The following is a 16,920-nucleotide window of genomic DNA, read 5'->3' as shown; positions in this document are numbered from 1 at the left end:
ACGGCCTGACCTGGCTACTGGTTTTAAGTCATAGTCCCCTGCAGGTATAGGTGGGTGCAACGGGAGAGGACCAGGTCCCAGGGTGTAAATGGGAAGAGGTAGCTGGGCTAGAAATGCTGTTTGCAAATGCCAGGCCTGCAAGACTCTGGGGCAAACATTATATGACTTATTTTTGTTGTACAAATGTACAAGACATCTCTGCTGCCAAAACTACAACACAAAGTGAGGAGGGGGGGGAAGCCCTCTAGAAAACACTCTGTTTTTAAACACATTTGAGAAAAAATAAGCCTAAGGGAGTTACTTTTGGAAATACACAGTTGAATCAAAGGTAGCCACCATAGAATTACTTGGAGTAAGCTTCCGAGTACAGAGCTTAGAGAGTCATGTCAGACTGCTGAAACAGACGGAAGTAAAATAACACAGGAATTAAAATAAGGCTTTAATCTAGAACACTTCTGTAGACCAAAAAAAAAAAAAAGTAAATTGAAAGATACATCCTCGTTATCACCTGTGTATATCCAGGTTCCAATCGCCGCACCCCACCGCTCCGATACCTATGTATAACATAGCAGAAAAAGAAGCAAGCGACGTAGCAGTTCACCACGGGCTTTGGGAGATTCAAGACCAGACCCTGTTATTATTGTTACTGTTATTTTATACCCCAATTACAATCTGCTTGCTTTAAAGTAACTGAAGCCAGTCTGTATTAAATTACAAATTTACATCTATATACAGGAGTACTCTAAACCACAAAACAAACAACTGTTCTGAGAAAAACAAAATAAATCCAAGACTTATGAAAAATACATAAACAGGAATATAGGAATTCCTTCATTTGTGCTACTCTCACTAGTAGCTTGCTTGTGATGGTCAATCTACTCTCATTAGTGAAAATAAATGCAAAATAGCATTTAGCAGCAGCACATACCAAAGCCCTCCCGTGGAATCTCCCTGCTTGTCCAAGTGAGGACAGAACATTGCCACCTCTAACCTTCACTGCCTGTTCCTGTCTCGCAGCCTTTTGATTTACAGGGATTCCTTGCAGACGGTGAACAAATCCTCCAGCAACATCTGATAATAGTAATTCTATTTCCTTGGTACAAGTAATCCATTCCTGAGGCTTGGCCCTGTTGGGTGAAAGGCACTGCAGCACTTGCAGCTTTTTTGAAATCATGACTGGAACAGGTTAGCTGCTGCCTGGTAGAATCTATGGCACACAGTTCAAATGAGAAATTATTTTTCTTCTTTGCCCTTAGTCTTTCTGTAGACCATCTCTCGAAAGCTTGCAAGGATCTTATTCTCTCTTTTCCTCCTCTCCTCCTGGTTGAAGGATGCCAGAGCTCTCTTTTCATCTGCGCTGTAAATCTGGTTCTCTTTACGCAGACGCACAGCTTCCATTCGACGATGTCTGCAGAGGAGAACAGTGTCTACATCAGCATGGGCACAAGGATGTGATGCCCCACCACAGCCTCCATCCATTAACTAGTCTGAAGGCTTTGGGAGGATAATAAATGAAGATACCTAGACCAGGGAACCCAAATTGCACAAAAACCTCCACAGAAAGGAGCACAGATGAATTAAAAGCTGACTTTTGAGGGTGTCCGCTCTTAGGCACCAAACAGGGTGCCTAATTCTCATTTTCTCAGAGTCAGCTGCTAGCTCACCAAAATGTAAGTGAAACTCTAATTGTACTGGTAGAAAAAAAGGTATGGCCAACCCCTCACACTGATTTGTCCCATACTGATGGGCCAGCACATCACCTCTGTTGTCCAAATACACAACCCTTATGCCATCTGACACAAGCATCTCCTCATTTGAAAAACATGAGAATTATAAGTGTGTTAGCTGGAAATTATTTTTATTCTTAAGGAAAAAGTGCCCTTAAAAAACTCACCATTTATCTACAGAAATAGAATTTAGCATAGATTGCTGCAAACACAAAGAGCACCCGCTCTTCCGTGCTTTCAGATAGAGCCTGGAAGCAGCCTTCCAACAGGCCAACAGAGGAAAACTTTACTGAAATATTACCATCATCAAAACCATACCTGCTGCCACTCATTACGTAACCAGAGCTCTCAAACGATGCGATTTCTTCACTGGTCAAGCCAATTTCACCTCTCCGGGGTATACGTTTTCCTGCTTTTACATATTCTGCCATTGCTGCACCTTCACCGGGCAACAGGGCATGTCCATAGCTTTAAAAAAAAGAAAAATAAATAAATAAATAAATAAATAAATAAAAACAGACAAAATCAGTCTCAAATAGGAAAAGCATGCCTGAGCTGAACATCCAGCTTCCCTGATCACTACTGGCTGAAGCCTCATTTTTAAGGGCTCTCCTATTCTTTCCCACATATTTGCCTGTTTCATCCTTATGGCTACCCATAGCAAGAACATCTTAAATAACCAGTTTGCTCACAACGGGTTAAACAGTAATGAAAGTTGTATAAAGTCACAGTACTGCAGAGGATTAGAGTAAAGATCACCTTACCAAAGTAAAGAACAAGTAATCTTCTATAAAACCATGCTAAAAAGCATAAAACTTTTGTACTTGAATTCAGGTCAGGGTCAAGACTAGTACCACTATTACTTCTGTCAGTACGTTCCTGGTACAGCATCTCTCTGATACAAGTCATAATATCATAACAGTCTTTCTGAACAGAAATCCTCATGCTTGATTTACTCAATTTGATCCAGGTATCATTAGAGCACTCACTTCAAAGGCCTGTCATCTTGAGATGCATGTGTTTTGGGAGCTTCTGGTCCAATCAAGCTATCTGCTTCTGTATTTTCTGCAACAATCAAATAGTGAAACAGATTAGTATTGTGCCTGCTATTCTTTGTTATCAGAACAATTATCAGGCCAGCAACACTGAACAAAAAAAAGAAAGTCACAAGAAGAACACCAAGAAGTTTCGATCCAAATTTAAAGTCATATGAACCTACTTGATCTCTCAATCCAAAGATCTTCTCCTTGCAATGTTTCATCATCAGAATCTTCACTACTTGAATCACTGGATTCCTTCCTGCTCTTTTTATTTTTCTTTTTCTTATACCTCTTCCTGTAACAAAGTCAAAGACAGACATGCTATTCACCAAAATTTAAGAGGAAAGGATGTGCTAGGAATCCTACTCAAGTCATGAGTTTCTCCAGGCAACTTCCACCTATGGAAAGCCTGAATATCTGCAAATAGGTTGTTGTTGGTGTTTGACAGAACACATGTGATAATAAAACAAAGATAACATATCCACTGTTGTGTTTCATACAATGCTAGAAACTGGTTCCCTATCGGGGCAGAGAACCCTCTATGCTGTGTGGTCCTGTACATTTGAAGCCAATCCATCAGATTAAGATTATTCCATTGTGTTTATAGCCCTAATTACAAGAGTGCTCAGTCACCCTGCTAAGAAAGTAGTGCTGCCCTCTAGTTAAACGCAGATACAGTTACACTGAAAACTTACTTTCTCTGCTTCTTTTTCTTCTTTTTGCTTTTCTTTTTATCTTCATCTGAAAAAAGTACAAGTTTATGTATCATTAAAAAGAGATAACAAGCCACAGCTAAAATGGATTAGTTTACTGCACTGTGAATAAATAACTGCCTCCACCAGAATGCCTTAGTACACAGGTTCTCAGACATGATTTGTTTAGGTACCAAATAATCCCGAAAAAATACTAGTAGAAAGTTACCTGCAGTATTGTTTGACATGAGCCATCTGGCATGAGATGCCTAATGGACGCTAAATTTAGAAATCCTATTTCCTAAGGCCAGACCACAAGCACTTAAAGAAGAGGCATTGCAAACCCAAGAAGATGGCGAGAGAAAAGAATACTGGATTGATGCTGCAGCTCTGTAATTTCAGAACACCGCAAGTGTGCAACGAAAGCCAGAAGCGTCACTTTGCATTTGGAGGGGTACAAGGAGAGCTCTCAGGCCACAGACAATAACAGAAACCATCTTTTCTTACCACTGGAGTTCTGCTCAGACTCCGACTCACTGTCGCTATCCTCAGAATTCTTTCTGTGTTTTCTTTTTGATGCCTTCCGCTTTTTCTTCTTTCTTTTCTTCTTCTTTTTCTTTTTCTCCTCTAAAATGTTTTTAAAAGGTAACGTTAGAGAACTGGTGAAGACCTAGCTCTATATGTACTTATGAATCTTCACAAAGAAATATTCTCATTTGAACTGCAGCCCATCACACTGACTTTAACCCATCAAAGTCAGTAAATTTCTTGACAGCAACAACGGCAGATTCAAGTTGTAGGTAGCTTCTGATTGTCTATAAGCTGTTTAAACAAAGCAAAATACCTTCTGAGCTGGAATCTGAAGAGCTACTCTTAGATTTTGCCTCTTCATCTTCTACTGGTGTATGTTCATCAGAACTGAAAAAAAGGAAAAAAAAGTTTGTTATTTAAAATCTATTTTGTAGTATTTAGTAATTCAAGATCAAATGCACACAATATACCCAAACACATGCTTGCACATTTTGAGCCCATTTTTGCAACAGAGTAAACCATTAAACAGCAAATTTGCAAAATGGGAACTGTTTTCAGAACCAGAACACAGCAATTACCCGATCTGCAATACGCCATATCTTATGCAAATGATTAAGTTGGAATTATTAAAAAAAATGTTGAAATCTTGTTAAATCAATTCAGAAACCACCTTCTGGCAATTGTGGTGATGGGAGCAGCGTAGAGGTAAGACACATCTGTACACTCTGCATTTGCACTGCAATAAGACATTTCTGAACATCGATGTATAATTGGTATCATAAAAAAGGAATATGCCTTACTCAGGGTCAGGAACCTTTGGTGACAGTCCCCAGACTTCAGGTGCGCCCAGCTCTCCAATCCTCTCCCTCTCGTTGAGCCGCCTGTAACACAAAACACCTTCCGTGAAGCCTAAAGCGCTCCACCTAACAAAAACGCATTTAAAGCCTTATTTTTCCTAGCATTTATGCTCAAGTAACTACAGTACGGAGAAAAATAGTTATTATCACAACAAAAACAACAACAGAGCAACCAAGGAGCAGCCTCAGAGGCCAGAGCGCCGTGGCATAATGAGGGAGGGGGCCGCCCCACCGAGCAGCCGTGGGTGCCGCGCCCGCCGGAGGCCCACCTCTGCCGCAGGATCTCCTCCTTCTCCTTCTCGTAGTACTCGGGCCAGGCCTTGCCGTGGTGGTGGTGCCCGGCGGAGCGCGGCCCGCCGGGGCTGCGGGACCGGGACCAGCTGCGGCTCCGCCGGCGGCGCCTCAGGACGCTGCGGGACCGGGAGCGGGACCGGGAGCGAGACCGAGAGGTGCGGCTGCGGCCCTGCAGGCTGGAGGCGGGCGGGCTGCGGGACCGAGACACCGGCGCCATGGCGGCGGCACTTCCGCTGCCGCCCCCGGGCCGTGCCGGGCTGTTCCGGGCGGACGGGAACACAGCGCCTCAGCGAGCCGCGTGGTGAGTCGGCGGCTGCTACCGGGGGAGATGGGGGGGGGAAAGATTCGGCACCGAGCACGGCCGGGGTGGCGCCGGGGCAGCAGTGCGCGGACTCTGACAGAGGGAAGGGGGCAGAAAGCTCTCAAGGGAATTCTGGGGGGAAAATGCACCAAGCCGGCACGGGAACCACCGTTTTTCTACAGACAGTGCTTCCCCTACAGCCTGAGGGGTGTCAGCAGCCTTTAATGCTGGTCTCCGAGCAAAAATGCCGAGCTTCAGATCAACCCCGTATGATATAGCCCAGGCTGAGCACGAACGGGGTGTGTGGAGGCTGCACCGTCCCCGCTTCATGCGGCTCGGAAAAGGTGCCTGCACAAACCAGCCTTTTTTGCCACAACTCTAACGTAATGCTGACTTGCGGAAAACAGACTCCACAGGCAGTAGGATTGTAAAGTGGGTATGTTTATTGGTTCGTAAGGTTTATTCAGCGCTGGGCAGCACGGGGGTAGGCCCACCAAAATCGTGCCTGCCTGACGGGGCAACTTGCCCTGGTTCTATGCAGCAAAGAGGTACACGTGCACAAAGTTTCCCAACGCGCCTATACACGTTCATAACCTAGCTCCGCTTCGTATTAAAATGAGCTCCAAGGAGTCATTTCCATGAGCTCCTCCTGGCTGCACTTGCGCACTGTCTCCTCTCCTGGTGGTGGTCTTCGGGGGGTCGTGGGGACGAAGGCCGATAACTCCTCGTCATCACCACCAGCTGACCCCCTCAGCTGCTCCTCGGCTCTTGCCCAAACCACAGGGTCGGTCTCAGCTGCTTTTTTGAGACCGGTTCCCCGGTTTTGTCAGGAAACGTCCTCTGTGAGGGGCCCCGAGACTCCTCGTTTCGGTTCATTTGCACAGCAGCAAGCAAAGACACTCAGCACCATCTATTTTCTAACGCCATGAAGCGAGCCCCCATTCTTCCCTTCCCGGCTTTACCAATCCCGATTGTTTCCTGTAGAGCTCACGAAGGCGATGGAGCAAGCGCCCCTCTCCTAGCCTCTGCTAGCCTCTGCTAGCCTCTGCTAGCCTCTGCTAGCCTCTGCTAGCCTCTGCTAGCCTCTGCTAGCCTCTGCTAGCCTCTCCCCCCCCTCCCCTCCTCTCCCTGGCTTCCCCCCCTCCCCTCAGGTATTTCTAGCCACGTCCATGCCCCCTCGGCTCCCCTCGGCTCCCCTCGGCTGCGCTCGGCTCCCCTCGGCCCCCCCTGCTGCACTCGGCTGCGCTCGGCTCCCCTCGGCCCCCTCCGGCTCGTGCTGCTCAGCGCGCCCGGCCGCGCTTCATTTGCATAGCCCCGCCCCCCAGCGCCCCAGCGGCCTCTCAGCTCTTGGGGCCAGCCGGAGCCCCTCCTCCCGTGGAGGCGGTGTTAGCCCAGTGGCAAGAGGTGCTCACATAACCCCGCCCTACCGCGGCAGGAGCCATCAGGGTCACGGGTTCGAGGCCTGCCTGGGGGGTTGACCCGCTCTCCCTGTTTTGCACACAGATACTCTTGCTTACAATTCCTTCCTCTTTTCTTTCTGCTCTCTGGTGTGTTTTTTTTGCGTTTTTGAGAGGCTAGGAGAGGCTAGGAGAGGCTCCCAGCTTCTCCCCCCCGTCCCCTCCTCTCCCTGGCTTCCCGCCCTCCCCTCAGGTATTTCTAGCCACGTCCATGCCCCCTCGGCTCCCCTCGGCTGCGCTCGGCTCCCCTCGGCTCCCCCCGGCCCGTGCTGCTCAGCGCGCCCGGCCGCGCTTCATTTGCATAGCCCCGCCCCCCAGCGCCCCAGCGGCCACTCAGCTCTTGGGGCCAGCCGGAGCCCCTCCCCTCGAGGAGGCGGCGGTGGCTCACCGGCTCGAGGCGCTCGCATAACCCTGACCTTGTCACGGGTTCGAGACCCAGCATGGGGGTGCAACGTCCCTCCTTTTGCACACCCATACTCTTGCTTACAATTCCTTCCTCTTTTCTTTCTGCTCTCTGGCGTGGGTTTTTTTGCGTTTTACTCCATTACGAGCAAGTCCCTTTCATCTGGTAGATCCTGGGGATCCTGGCTTCCTAGCAGAATCTTTCCTGTTGGCCCCTTAAGAGTTACTATCTTCAGAGACTTTACGACTGAAGCCTTCCAATTAACTTCCTCAGAAAAGAGATTAAACAAGGCATCATCCTTAAGAAGATGGATCCCAGTAACAAATCAAATACTGTTTCACCCGTGCTGCTCCTGGGAGCCAGGACCAGATGTTCCCTTCCAGGTTCAAGACCTTCCAGGTCTGGACGCGAGCTACTTTTCTAATTCCCTTTTGTAATTTCTTCAGTGACTTTCCTGTTGTCATCGATTTGAAGACAGCAGCTTGCATCATTTGGCTTTGTCCATAGGCACCTCCTCCTCGTGCTGGTAAGTAATCGAGGACCGTGAGACGTAGCATTATTGCAGCTCGCATCGCATCTGGGTGGCTTGATCAGCGAGCAAGTCAGGAACCTTGGCGGTTTGGTCGGTGACGGTTTCAAATACTGCCTGCCACCTTATGATTCGATTTAGGTTGCACATGTATCTTACCCGCCGAGCTCCTGCAACCACCTCCTTCGGCTTCCAAGCGGCTGGCCCATAACGTTGGGTGATTCTCTCTGGAGGCCGCTCATCTGTACCCCGTTTCTGGTTACTTCCGGAAGCTAGGGATGTATCTCCTGACCTCTTTTCTCTTTTAAGATCATCACGTCGTTGGATTTCCAATCCCTTACCTTCGAGTTCTGGTATCAGAAAGAATGGTGGCCTGAGAAGTCCAACATAACTAGTACCTGAGGATCTTAATGGGACACGGTGTCAAAGACCTTCCTGAAGTCCACGAAGACGATATCCACTGCTCTGCTTTCATCTGCCAGACTTGACATTTCATTACAGAAGTTTATCTGCATTCAGTCAGTCTCATTTCGCTTCATTTGGCAGATTGGTTTTTCGACAAGCAAATCCCAGATCTAAGCAAGCTGAAAGCAACAGTCCCCCTGTTCAGCATACTAGTCCTGTACTGACCTCGCGAGCCATAGGCATCCTGTTGAAGATATTCCATAACACAATTCCCACCACAACTTTGTCCCTGAGGTAGAAAACGACACCTTTGCCATAATCTTCTCCTTCCTCTGCAACGCGAGGCGTTGGTGAAGCACTCGGAGAAGTGGAAATTTCCGAAGCTTCTGCTTCGGTTTCACCTTCCGATCGGATACCTGTCCCTAATGTAAAGATGTCACGTCAAAGAACCAGTGCAGAAAAAGGCAGCAGCTCTCTACCTGCGGTGATAAAGGCAGGCTAAAGAGAAGGCTTCTCTAAGAGACTGAGGGGTGTTTTTCTTTGACTTGACGCCAGCAAAAGTTAGGATTCTTTAACACAATAACGAAGCAATCCTAACACAAAGCATAACGCTGACAACTCCTGGCTTCCGTCACCAAACACGCTGTAGACTCACCGAACGGTTTGGGTTGGAAGAGGCCTTCAAGATGGTTTGGGTTGGAAGAGGCCTTAATTCTGAACCCCTGCCACGGGCAAGGACACGAGATGCACTACATCAGGTTGCTCAAATTCCCATCCAGCCTGACCTTGAGCGCTTCCAGGGAGGGGGCATCCACAACTGCCTTGGACAACTTGGTCCCGTGCACTGAACTCGCCCCGTGCAGTATTGGCCAGGCTGAGCACAAACGGGGTGTGTGGAGGCTGCACCGTCCCCGCTTCATGCGGCTCGGAAAAGGTGCCTGCACAAACCAGCCTTTTTTGCCACAACTCTAACGTAATGCTGACTTGCGGAAAACAGACTCCACAGGCAGTAGGATTGTAAAGTGGGTATGTTTATTGGTTCGTAAGGTTTATTCAGCGCTGGGCAGCACGGGGGTAGGCCCACCAAAATCGTGCCTGCCTGACGGGGCAACTTGCCCTGGTTCTATGCAGCAAAGAGGTACACGTGCACAAAGTTTCCCAACGCGCCTATACACGTTCATAACCTAGCTCCGCTTCGTATTAAAATGAGCTCCAAGGAGTCATTTCCATGAGCTCCTCCTGGCTGCACTTGCGCACTGTCTCCTCTCCTGGTGGTGGTCTTCGGGGGGTCGTGGGGACGAAGGCCGATAACTCCTCGTCATCACCACCAGCTGACCCCCTCAGCTGCTCCTCGGCTCTTGCCCAAACCACAGGGTCGGTCTCAGCTGCTTTTTTGAGACCGGTTCCCCGGTTTTGTCAGGAAACGTCCTCTGTGAGGGGCCCCGAGACTCCTCGTTTCGGTTCATTTGCACAGCAGCAAGCAAAGACACTCAGCACCATCTATTTTCTAACGCCATGAAGCGAGCCCCCATTCTTCCCTTCCCGGCTTTACCAATCCCGATTGTTTCCTGTAGAGCTCACGAAGGCGATGGAGCAAGCGCCCCTCTGCTAGCCTCTGCTAGCCTCTGCTAGCCTCTGCTAGCCTCTGCTAGCCTCTGCTAGCCTCTGCTAGCCTCTGCTAGCCTCTCCCCCCCCTCCCCTCCTCTCCCTGGCTTCCCGCCCTCCCCTCAGGTATTTCTAGCCACGTCCATGCCCCCTCGGCTCCCCTCGGCTCCCCTCGGCTGCGCTCGGCTCCCCTCGGCCCCCCCTGCTGCACTCGGCTGCGCTCGGCTCCCCTCGGCCCCCCCTGCTGCACTCGGCTGCGCTCGGCTCCCCTCGGCCCCCTCCGGCTCGTGCTGCTCAGCGCGCCCGGCCGCGCTTCATTTGCATAGCCCCGCCCCCCAGCGCCCCAGCGGCCACTCAGCTCTTGGGGCCAGCCGGAGCCCCTCCTCCCGTGGAGGCGGTGTTAGCCCAGTGGCAAGAGGTGCTCACATAACCCCGCCCTACCGCGGCAGGAGCCATCAGGGTCACGGGTTCGAGGCCTGCCTGGGGGGTTGACCCGCTCTCCCTGTTTTGCACACAGATACTCTTGCTTACAATTCCTTCCTCTTTTCTTTCTGCTCTCTGGTGTGTTTTTTTTTGCGTTTTTGAGAGGCTAGGAGAGGCTAGGAGAGGCTCCCAGCTTCTCCCCCCCGTCCCCTCCTCTCCCTGGCTTCCCGCCCTCCCCTCAGGTATTTCTAGCCACGTCCATGCCCCCTCGGCTCCCCTCGGCTGCGCTCGGCTCCCCTCGGCTCCCCCCGGCCCGTGCTGCTCAGCGCGCCCGGCCGCGCTTCATTTGCATAGCCCCGCCCCCCAGCGCCCCAGCGGCCACTCAGCTCTTGGGGCCAGCCGGAGCCCCTCCCCTCGAGGAGGCGGCGGTGGCTCACCGGCTCGAGGCGCTCGCATAACCCTGACCTTGTCACGGGTTCGAGACCCAGCATGGGGGTGCAACGTCCCTCCTTTTGCACACCCATACTCTTGCTTACAATTCCTTCCTCTTTTCTTTCTGCTCTCTGGCGTGGGTTTTTTTGCGTTTTACTCCATTACGAGCAAGTCCCTTTCATCTGGTAGATCCTGGGGATCCTGGCTTCCTAGCAGAATCTTTCCTGTTGGCCCCTTAAGAGTTACTATCTTCAGAGACTTTACGACTGAAGCCTTCCAATTAACTTCCTCAGAAAAGAGATTAAACAAGGCATCATCCTTAAGAAGATGGATCCCAGTAACAAATCAAATACTGTTTCACCCGTGCTGCTCCTGGGAGCCAGGACCAGATGTTCCCTTCCAGGTTCAAGACCTTCCAGGTCTGGACGCGAGCTACTTTTCTAATTCCCTTTTGTAATTTCTTCAGTGACTTTCCTGTTGTCATCGATTTGAAGACAGCAGCTTGCATCATTTGGCTTTGTCCATAGGCACCTCCTCCTCGTGCTGGTAAGTAATCGAGGACCGTGAGACGTAGCATTATTGCAGCTCGCATCGCATCTGGGTGGCTTGATCAGCGAGCAAGTCAGGAACCTTGGCGGTTTGGTCGGTGACGGTTTCAAATACTGCCTGCCACCTTATGATTCGATTTAGGTTGCACATGTATCTTACCCGCCGAGCTCCTGCAACCACCTCCTTCGGCTTCCAAGCGGCTGGCCCATAACGTTGGGTGATTCTCTCTGGAGGCCGCTCATCTGTACCCCGTTTCTGGTTACTTCCGGAAGCTAGGGATGTATCTCCTGACCTCTTTTCTCTTTTAAGATCATCACGTCGATGGATTTCCAATCCCTTACCTTCGAGTTCTGGTATCAGAAAGAATGGTGGCCTGAGAAGTCCAACATAACTAGTACCTGAGGATCTTAATGGGACACGGTGTCAAAGACCTTCCTGAAGTCCACGAAGACGATATCCACTGCTCTGCTTTCATCTGCCAGACTTGACATTTCATTACAGAAGTTTATCTGCATTCAGTCAGTCTCATTTCGCTTCATTTGGCAGATTGGTTTTTCGACAAGCAAATCCCAGATCTAAGCAAGCTGAAAGCAACAGTCCCCCTGTTCAGCATACTAGTCCTGTACTGACCTCGCGAGCCATAGGCATCCTGTTGAAGATATTCCATAACACAATTCCCACCACAACTTTGTCCCTGAGGTAGAAAACGACACCTTTGCCATAATCTTCTCCTTCCTCTGCAACGCGAGGCGTTGGTGAAGCACTCGGAGAAGTGGAAATTTCCGAAGCTTCTGCTTCGGTTTCACCTTCCGATCGGATACCTGTCCCTAATGTAAAGATGTCACGTCAAAGAACCAGTGCAGAAAAAGGCAGCAGCTCTCTACCTGCGGTGATAAAGGCAGGCTAAAGAGAAGGCTTCTCTAAGAGACTGAGGGGTGTTTTTCTTTGACTTGACGCCAGCAAAAGTTAGGATTCTTTAACACAATAACGAAGCAATCCTAACACAAAGCATAACGCTGACAACTCCTGGCTTCCGTCACCAAACACGCTGTAGACTCACCGAACGGTTTGGGTTGGAAGAGGCCTTCAAGATGGTTTGGGTTGGAAGAGGCCTTAATTCTGAACCCCTGCCACGGGCAAGGACACGAGATGCACTACATCAGGTTGCTCAAATTCCCATCCAGCCTGACCTTGAGCGCTTCCAGGGAGGGGGCATCCACAACTGCCTTGGACAACTTGGTCCCGTGCACTGAACTCGCCCCGTGCAGTATTGGCCAGGCTGAGCACAAACGGGGTGTGTGGAGGCTGCACCGTCCCCGCTTCATGCGGCTCGGAAAAGGTGCCTGCACAAACCAGCCTTTTTTGCCACAACTCTAACGTAATGCTGACTTGCGGAAAACAGACTCCACAGGCAGTAGGATTGTAAAGTGGGTATGTTTATTGGTTCGTAAGGTTTATTCAGCGCTGGGCAGCACGGGGGTAGGCCCACCAAAATCGTGCCTGCCTGACGGGGCAACTTGCCCTGGTTCTATGCAGCAAAGAGGTACACGTGCACAAAGTTTCCCAACGCGCCTATACACGTTCATAACCTAGCTCCGCTTCGTATTAAAATGAGCTCCAAGGAGTCATTTCCATGAGCTCCTCCTGGCTGCACTTGCGCACTGTCTCCTCTCCTGGTGGTGGTCTTCGGGGGGTCGTGGGGACGAAGGCCGATAACTCCTCGTCATCACCACCAGCTGACCCCCCCAGCTGCTCCTCGGCTCTTGCCCAAACCACAGGGTCGGTCTCAGCTGCTTTTTTGAGACCGGTTCCCCGGTTTTGTCAGGAAACGTCCTCTGTGAGGGGCCCCGAGACTCCTCGTTTCGGTTCATTTGCACAGCAGCAAGCAAAGACACTCAGCACCATCTATTTTCTAACGCCATGAAGCGAGCCCCCATTCTTCCCTTCCCGGCTTTACCAATCCCGATTGTTTCCTGTAGAGCTCACGAAGGCGATGGAGCAAGCGCCCCTCTCCTAGCCTCTGCTAGCCTCTGCTAGCCTCTGCTAGCCTCTGCTAGCCTCTCCCCCCCCTCCCCTCCTCTCCCTGGCTTCCCGCCCTCCCCTCAGGTATTTCTAGCCACGTCCATGCCCCCTCGGCTCCCCTCGGCTCCCCTCGGCTGCGCTCGGCTCCCCTCGGCCCCCCCTGCTGCACTCGGCTGCGCTCGGCTCCCCTCGGCCCCCCCTGCTGCACTCGGCTGCGCTCGGCTCCCCTCGGCCCCCTCCGGCTCGTGCTGCTCAGCGCGCCCGGCCGCGCTTCATTTGCATAGCCCCGCCCCCCAGCGCCCCAGCGGCCACTCAGCTCTTGGGGCCAGCCGGAGCCCCTCCTCCCGTGGAGGCGGTGTTAGCCCAGTGGCAAGAGGTGCTCACATAACCCCGCCCTACCGCGGCAGGAGCCATCAGGGTCACGGGTTCGAGGCCTGCCTGGGGGGTTGACCCGCTCTCCCTGTTTTGCACACAGATACTCTTGCTTACAATTCCTTCCTCTTTTCTTTCTGCTCTCTGGTGTGTTTTTTTTTTGCGTTTTTGAGAGGCTAGGAGAGGCTAGGAGAGGCTCCCAGCCTCTCCCCCCCGTCCCCTCCTCTCCCTGGCTTCCCGCCCTCCCCTCAGGTATTTCTAGCCACGTCCATGCCCCCTCGGCTCCCCTCGGCTGCGCTCGGCTCCCCTCGGCTCCCCCCGGCCCGTGCTGCTCAGCGCGCCCGGCCGCGCTTCATTTGCATAGCCCCGCCCCCCAGCGCCCCAGCGGCCACTCAGCTCTTGGGGCCAGCCGGAGCCCCTCCCCTCGAGGAGGCGGCGGTGGCTCACCGGCTCGAGGCGCTCGCATAACCCTGACCTTGTCACGGGTTCGAGACCCAGCATGGGGGTGCAACGTCCCTCCTTTTGCACACCCATACTCTTGCTTACAATTCCTTCCTCTTTTCTTTCTGCTCTCTGGCGTGGGTTTTTTTGCGTTTTACTCCATTACGAGCAAGTCCCTTTCATCTGGTAGATCCTGGGGATCCTGGCTTCCTAGCAGAATCTTTCCTGTTGGCCCCTTAAGAGTTACTATCTTCAGAGACTTTACGACTGAAGCCTTCCAATTAACTTCCTCAGAAAAGAGATTAAACAAGGCATCATCCTTAAGAAGATGGATCCCAGTAACAAATCAAATACTGTTTCACCCGTGCTGCTCCTGGGAGCCAGGACCAGATGTTCCCTTCCAGGTTCAAGACCTTCCAGGTCTGGACGTGAGCTACTTTTCTAATTCCCTTTTGTAATTTCTTCAGTGACTTTCCTGTTGTCATCGATTTGAAGACAGCAGCTTGCATCATTTGGCTTTGTCCATAGGCACCTCCTCCTCGTGCTGGTAAGTAATCGAGGACCGTGAGACGTAGCATTATTGCAGCTCGCATCGCATCTGGGTGGCTTGATCAGCGAGCAAGTCAGGAACCTTGGCGGTTTGGTCGGTGACGGTTTCAAATACTGCCTGCCACCTTATGATTCGATTTAGGTTGCACATGTATCTTACCCGCCGAGCTCCTGCAACCACCTCCTTCGGCTTCCAAGCGGCTGGCCCATAACGTTGGGTGATTCTCTCTGGAGGCCGCTCATCTGTACCCCGTTTCTGGTTACTTCCGGAAGCTAGGGATGTATCTCCTGACCTCTTTTCTCTTTTAAGATCATCACGTCGTTGGATTTCCAATCCCTTACCTTCGAGTTCTGGTATCAGAAAGAATGGTGGCCTGAGAAGTCCAACATAACTAGTACCTGAGGATCTTAATGGGACACGGTGTCAAAGACCTTCCTGAAGTCCACGAAGACGATATCCACTGCTCTGCTTTCATCTGCCAGACTTGACATTTCATTACAGAAGTTTATCTGCATTCAGTCAGTCTCATTTCGCTTCATTTGGCAGATTGGTTTTTCGACAAGCAAATCCCAGATCTAAGCAAGCTGAAAGCAACAGTCCCCCTGTTCAGCATACTAGTCCTGTACTGACCTCGCGAGCCATAGGCATCCTGTTGAAGATATTCCATAACACAATTCCCACCACAACTTTGTCCCTGAGGTAGAAAACGACACCTTTGCCATAATCTTCTCCTTCCTCTGCAACGCGAGGCGTTGGTGAAGCACTCGGAGAAGTGGAAATTTCCGAAGCTTCTGCTTCGGTTTCACCTTCCGATCGGATACCTGTCCCTAATGTAAAGATGTCACGTCAAAGAACCAGTGCAGAAAAAGGCAGCAGCTCTCTACCTGCGGTGATAAAGGCAGGCTAAAGAGAAGGCTTCTCTAAGAGACTGAGGGGTGTTTTTCTTTGACTTGACGCCAGCAAAAGTTAGGATTCTTTAACACAATAACGAAGCAATCCTAACACAAAGCATAACGCTGACAACTCCTGGCTTCCGTCACCAAACACGCTGTAGACTCACCGAACGGTTTGGGTTGGAAGAGGCCTTCAAGATGGTTTGGGTTGGAAGAGGCCTTAATTCTGAACCCCTGCCACGGGCAAGGACACGAGATGCACTACATCAGGTTGCTCAAATTCCCATCCAGCCTGACCTTGAGCGCTTCCAGGGAGGGGGCATCCACAACTGCCTTGGACAACTTGGTCCCGTGCACTGAACTCGCCCCGTGCAGTATTGGCCAGGCTGAGCACAAACGGGGTGTGTGGAGGCTGCACCGTCCCCGCTTCATGCGGCTCGGAAAAGGTGCCTGCACAAACCAGCCTTTTTTGCCACAACTCTAACGTAATGCTGACTTGCGGAAAACAGACTCCACAGGCAGTAGGATTGTAAAGTGGGTATGTTTATTGGTTCGTAAGGTTTATTCAGCGCTGGGCAGCACGGGGGTAGGCCCACCAAAATCGTGCCTGCCTGACGGGGCAACTTGCCCTGGTTCTATGCAGCAAAGAGGTACACGTGCACAAAGTTTCCCAACGCGCCTATACACGTTCATAACCTAGCTCCGCTTCGTATTAAAATGAGCTCCAAGGAGTCATTTCCATGAGCTCCTCCTGGCTGCACTTGCGCACTGTCTCCTCTCCTGGTGGTGGTCTTCGGGGGGTCGTGGGGACGAAGGCCGATAACTCCTCGTCATCACCACCAGCTGACCCCCTCAGCTGCTCCTCGGCTCTTGCCCAAACCACAGGGTCGGTCTCAGCTGCTTTTTTGAGACCGGTTCCCCGGTTTTGTCAGGAAACGTCGTCTGTGAGGGGCCCCGAGACTCCTCGTTTCGGTTCATTTGCACAGCAGCAAGCAAAGACACTCAGCACCATCTATTTTCTAACGCCATGAAGCGAGCCCCCATTCTTCCCTTCCCGGCTTTACCAATCCCGATTGTTTCCTGTAGAGCTCACGAAGGCGATGGAGCAAGCGCCCCTCTGCTAGCCTCTGCTAGCCTCTGCTAGCCTCTGCTAGCCTCTGCTAGCCTCTGCTAGCCTCTCCCCCCCCTCCCCTCCTCTCCCTGGCTTCCCGCCCTCCCCTCAGGTATTTCTAGCCACGTCCATGCCCCCTCGGCTCCCCTCGGCTCCCCTCGGCTGCGCTCGGCTCCCCTCGGCCCCCCCTGCTGCACTCGGCTGCGCTCGGCTCCCCTCGGCCCCCCCTGCTGCACTCGGCTGCGCTCGGCTCCCCTCGGCCCCCTCCGGCTCGTGCTGCTCAGCG

At 51.5% G+C, this 16,920-nt stretch overlaps 1 protein-coding gene across 1 annotated transcript; it reads right to left on the bottom strand.

The window, feature by feature from the left end:
- Positions 1-426: 426 nt before the first annotated feature.
- Positions 427-5,363, bottom strand: NKAP (NFKB activating protein). Its single transcript, XM_032196158.1, has 9 exons — positions 5,117-5,363; positions 4,791-4,871; positions 4,304-4,377; positions 3,967-4,086; positions 3,463-3,508; positions 2,947-3,062; positions 2,717-2,792; positions 2,046-2,195; positions 427-1,408 (listed from the first exon to the last, which is right to left on the bottom strand). The coding sequence occupies exons 1-9, from the start codon at positions 5,356-5,358 to the stop codon at positions 1,234-1,236; spliced, it is 1,080 nt and encodes a 359-aa protein (XP_032052049.1). The 5' UTR covers positions 5,359-5,363; the 3' UTR covers positions 427-1,233.
- Between the last annotated feature and the right edge of the window lie 11,557 nt (positions 5,364-16,920).

The sequence above is a fragment of the Aythya fuligula genome, chromosome 13 (assembly GCF_009819795.1).
Source record: "Aythya fuligula isolate bAytFul2 chromosome 13, bAytFul2.pri, whole genome shotgun sequence".
In the NCBI taxonomy this organism is placed as follows: Eukaryota; Metazoa; Chordata; class Aves; order Anseriformes; family Anatidae; genus Aythya; species Aythya fuligula.
This window is presented reverse-complemented; position numbering and strand designations above follow the sequence as displayed.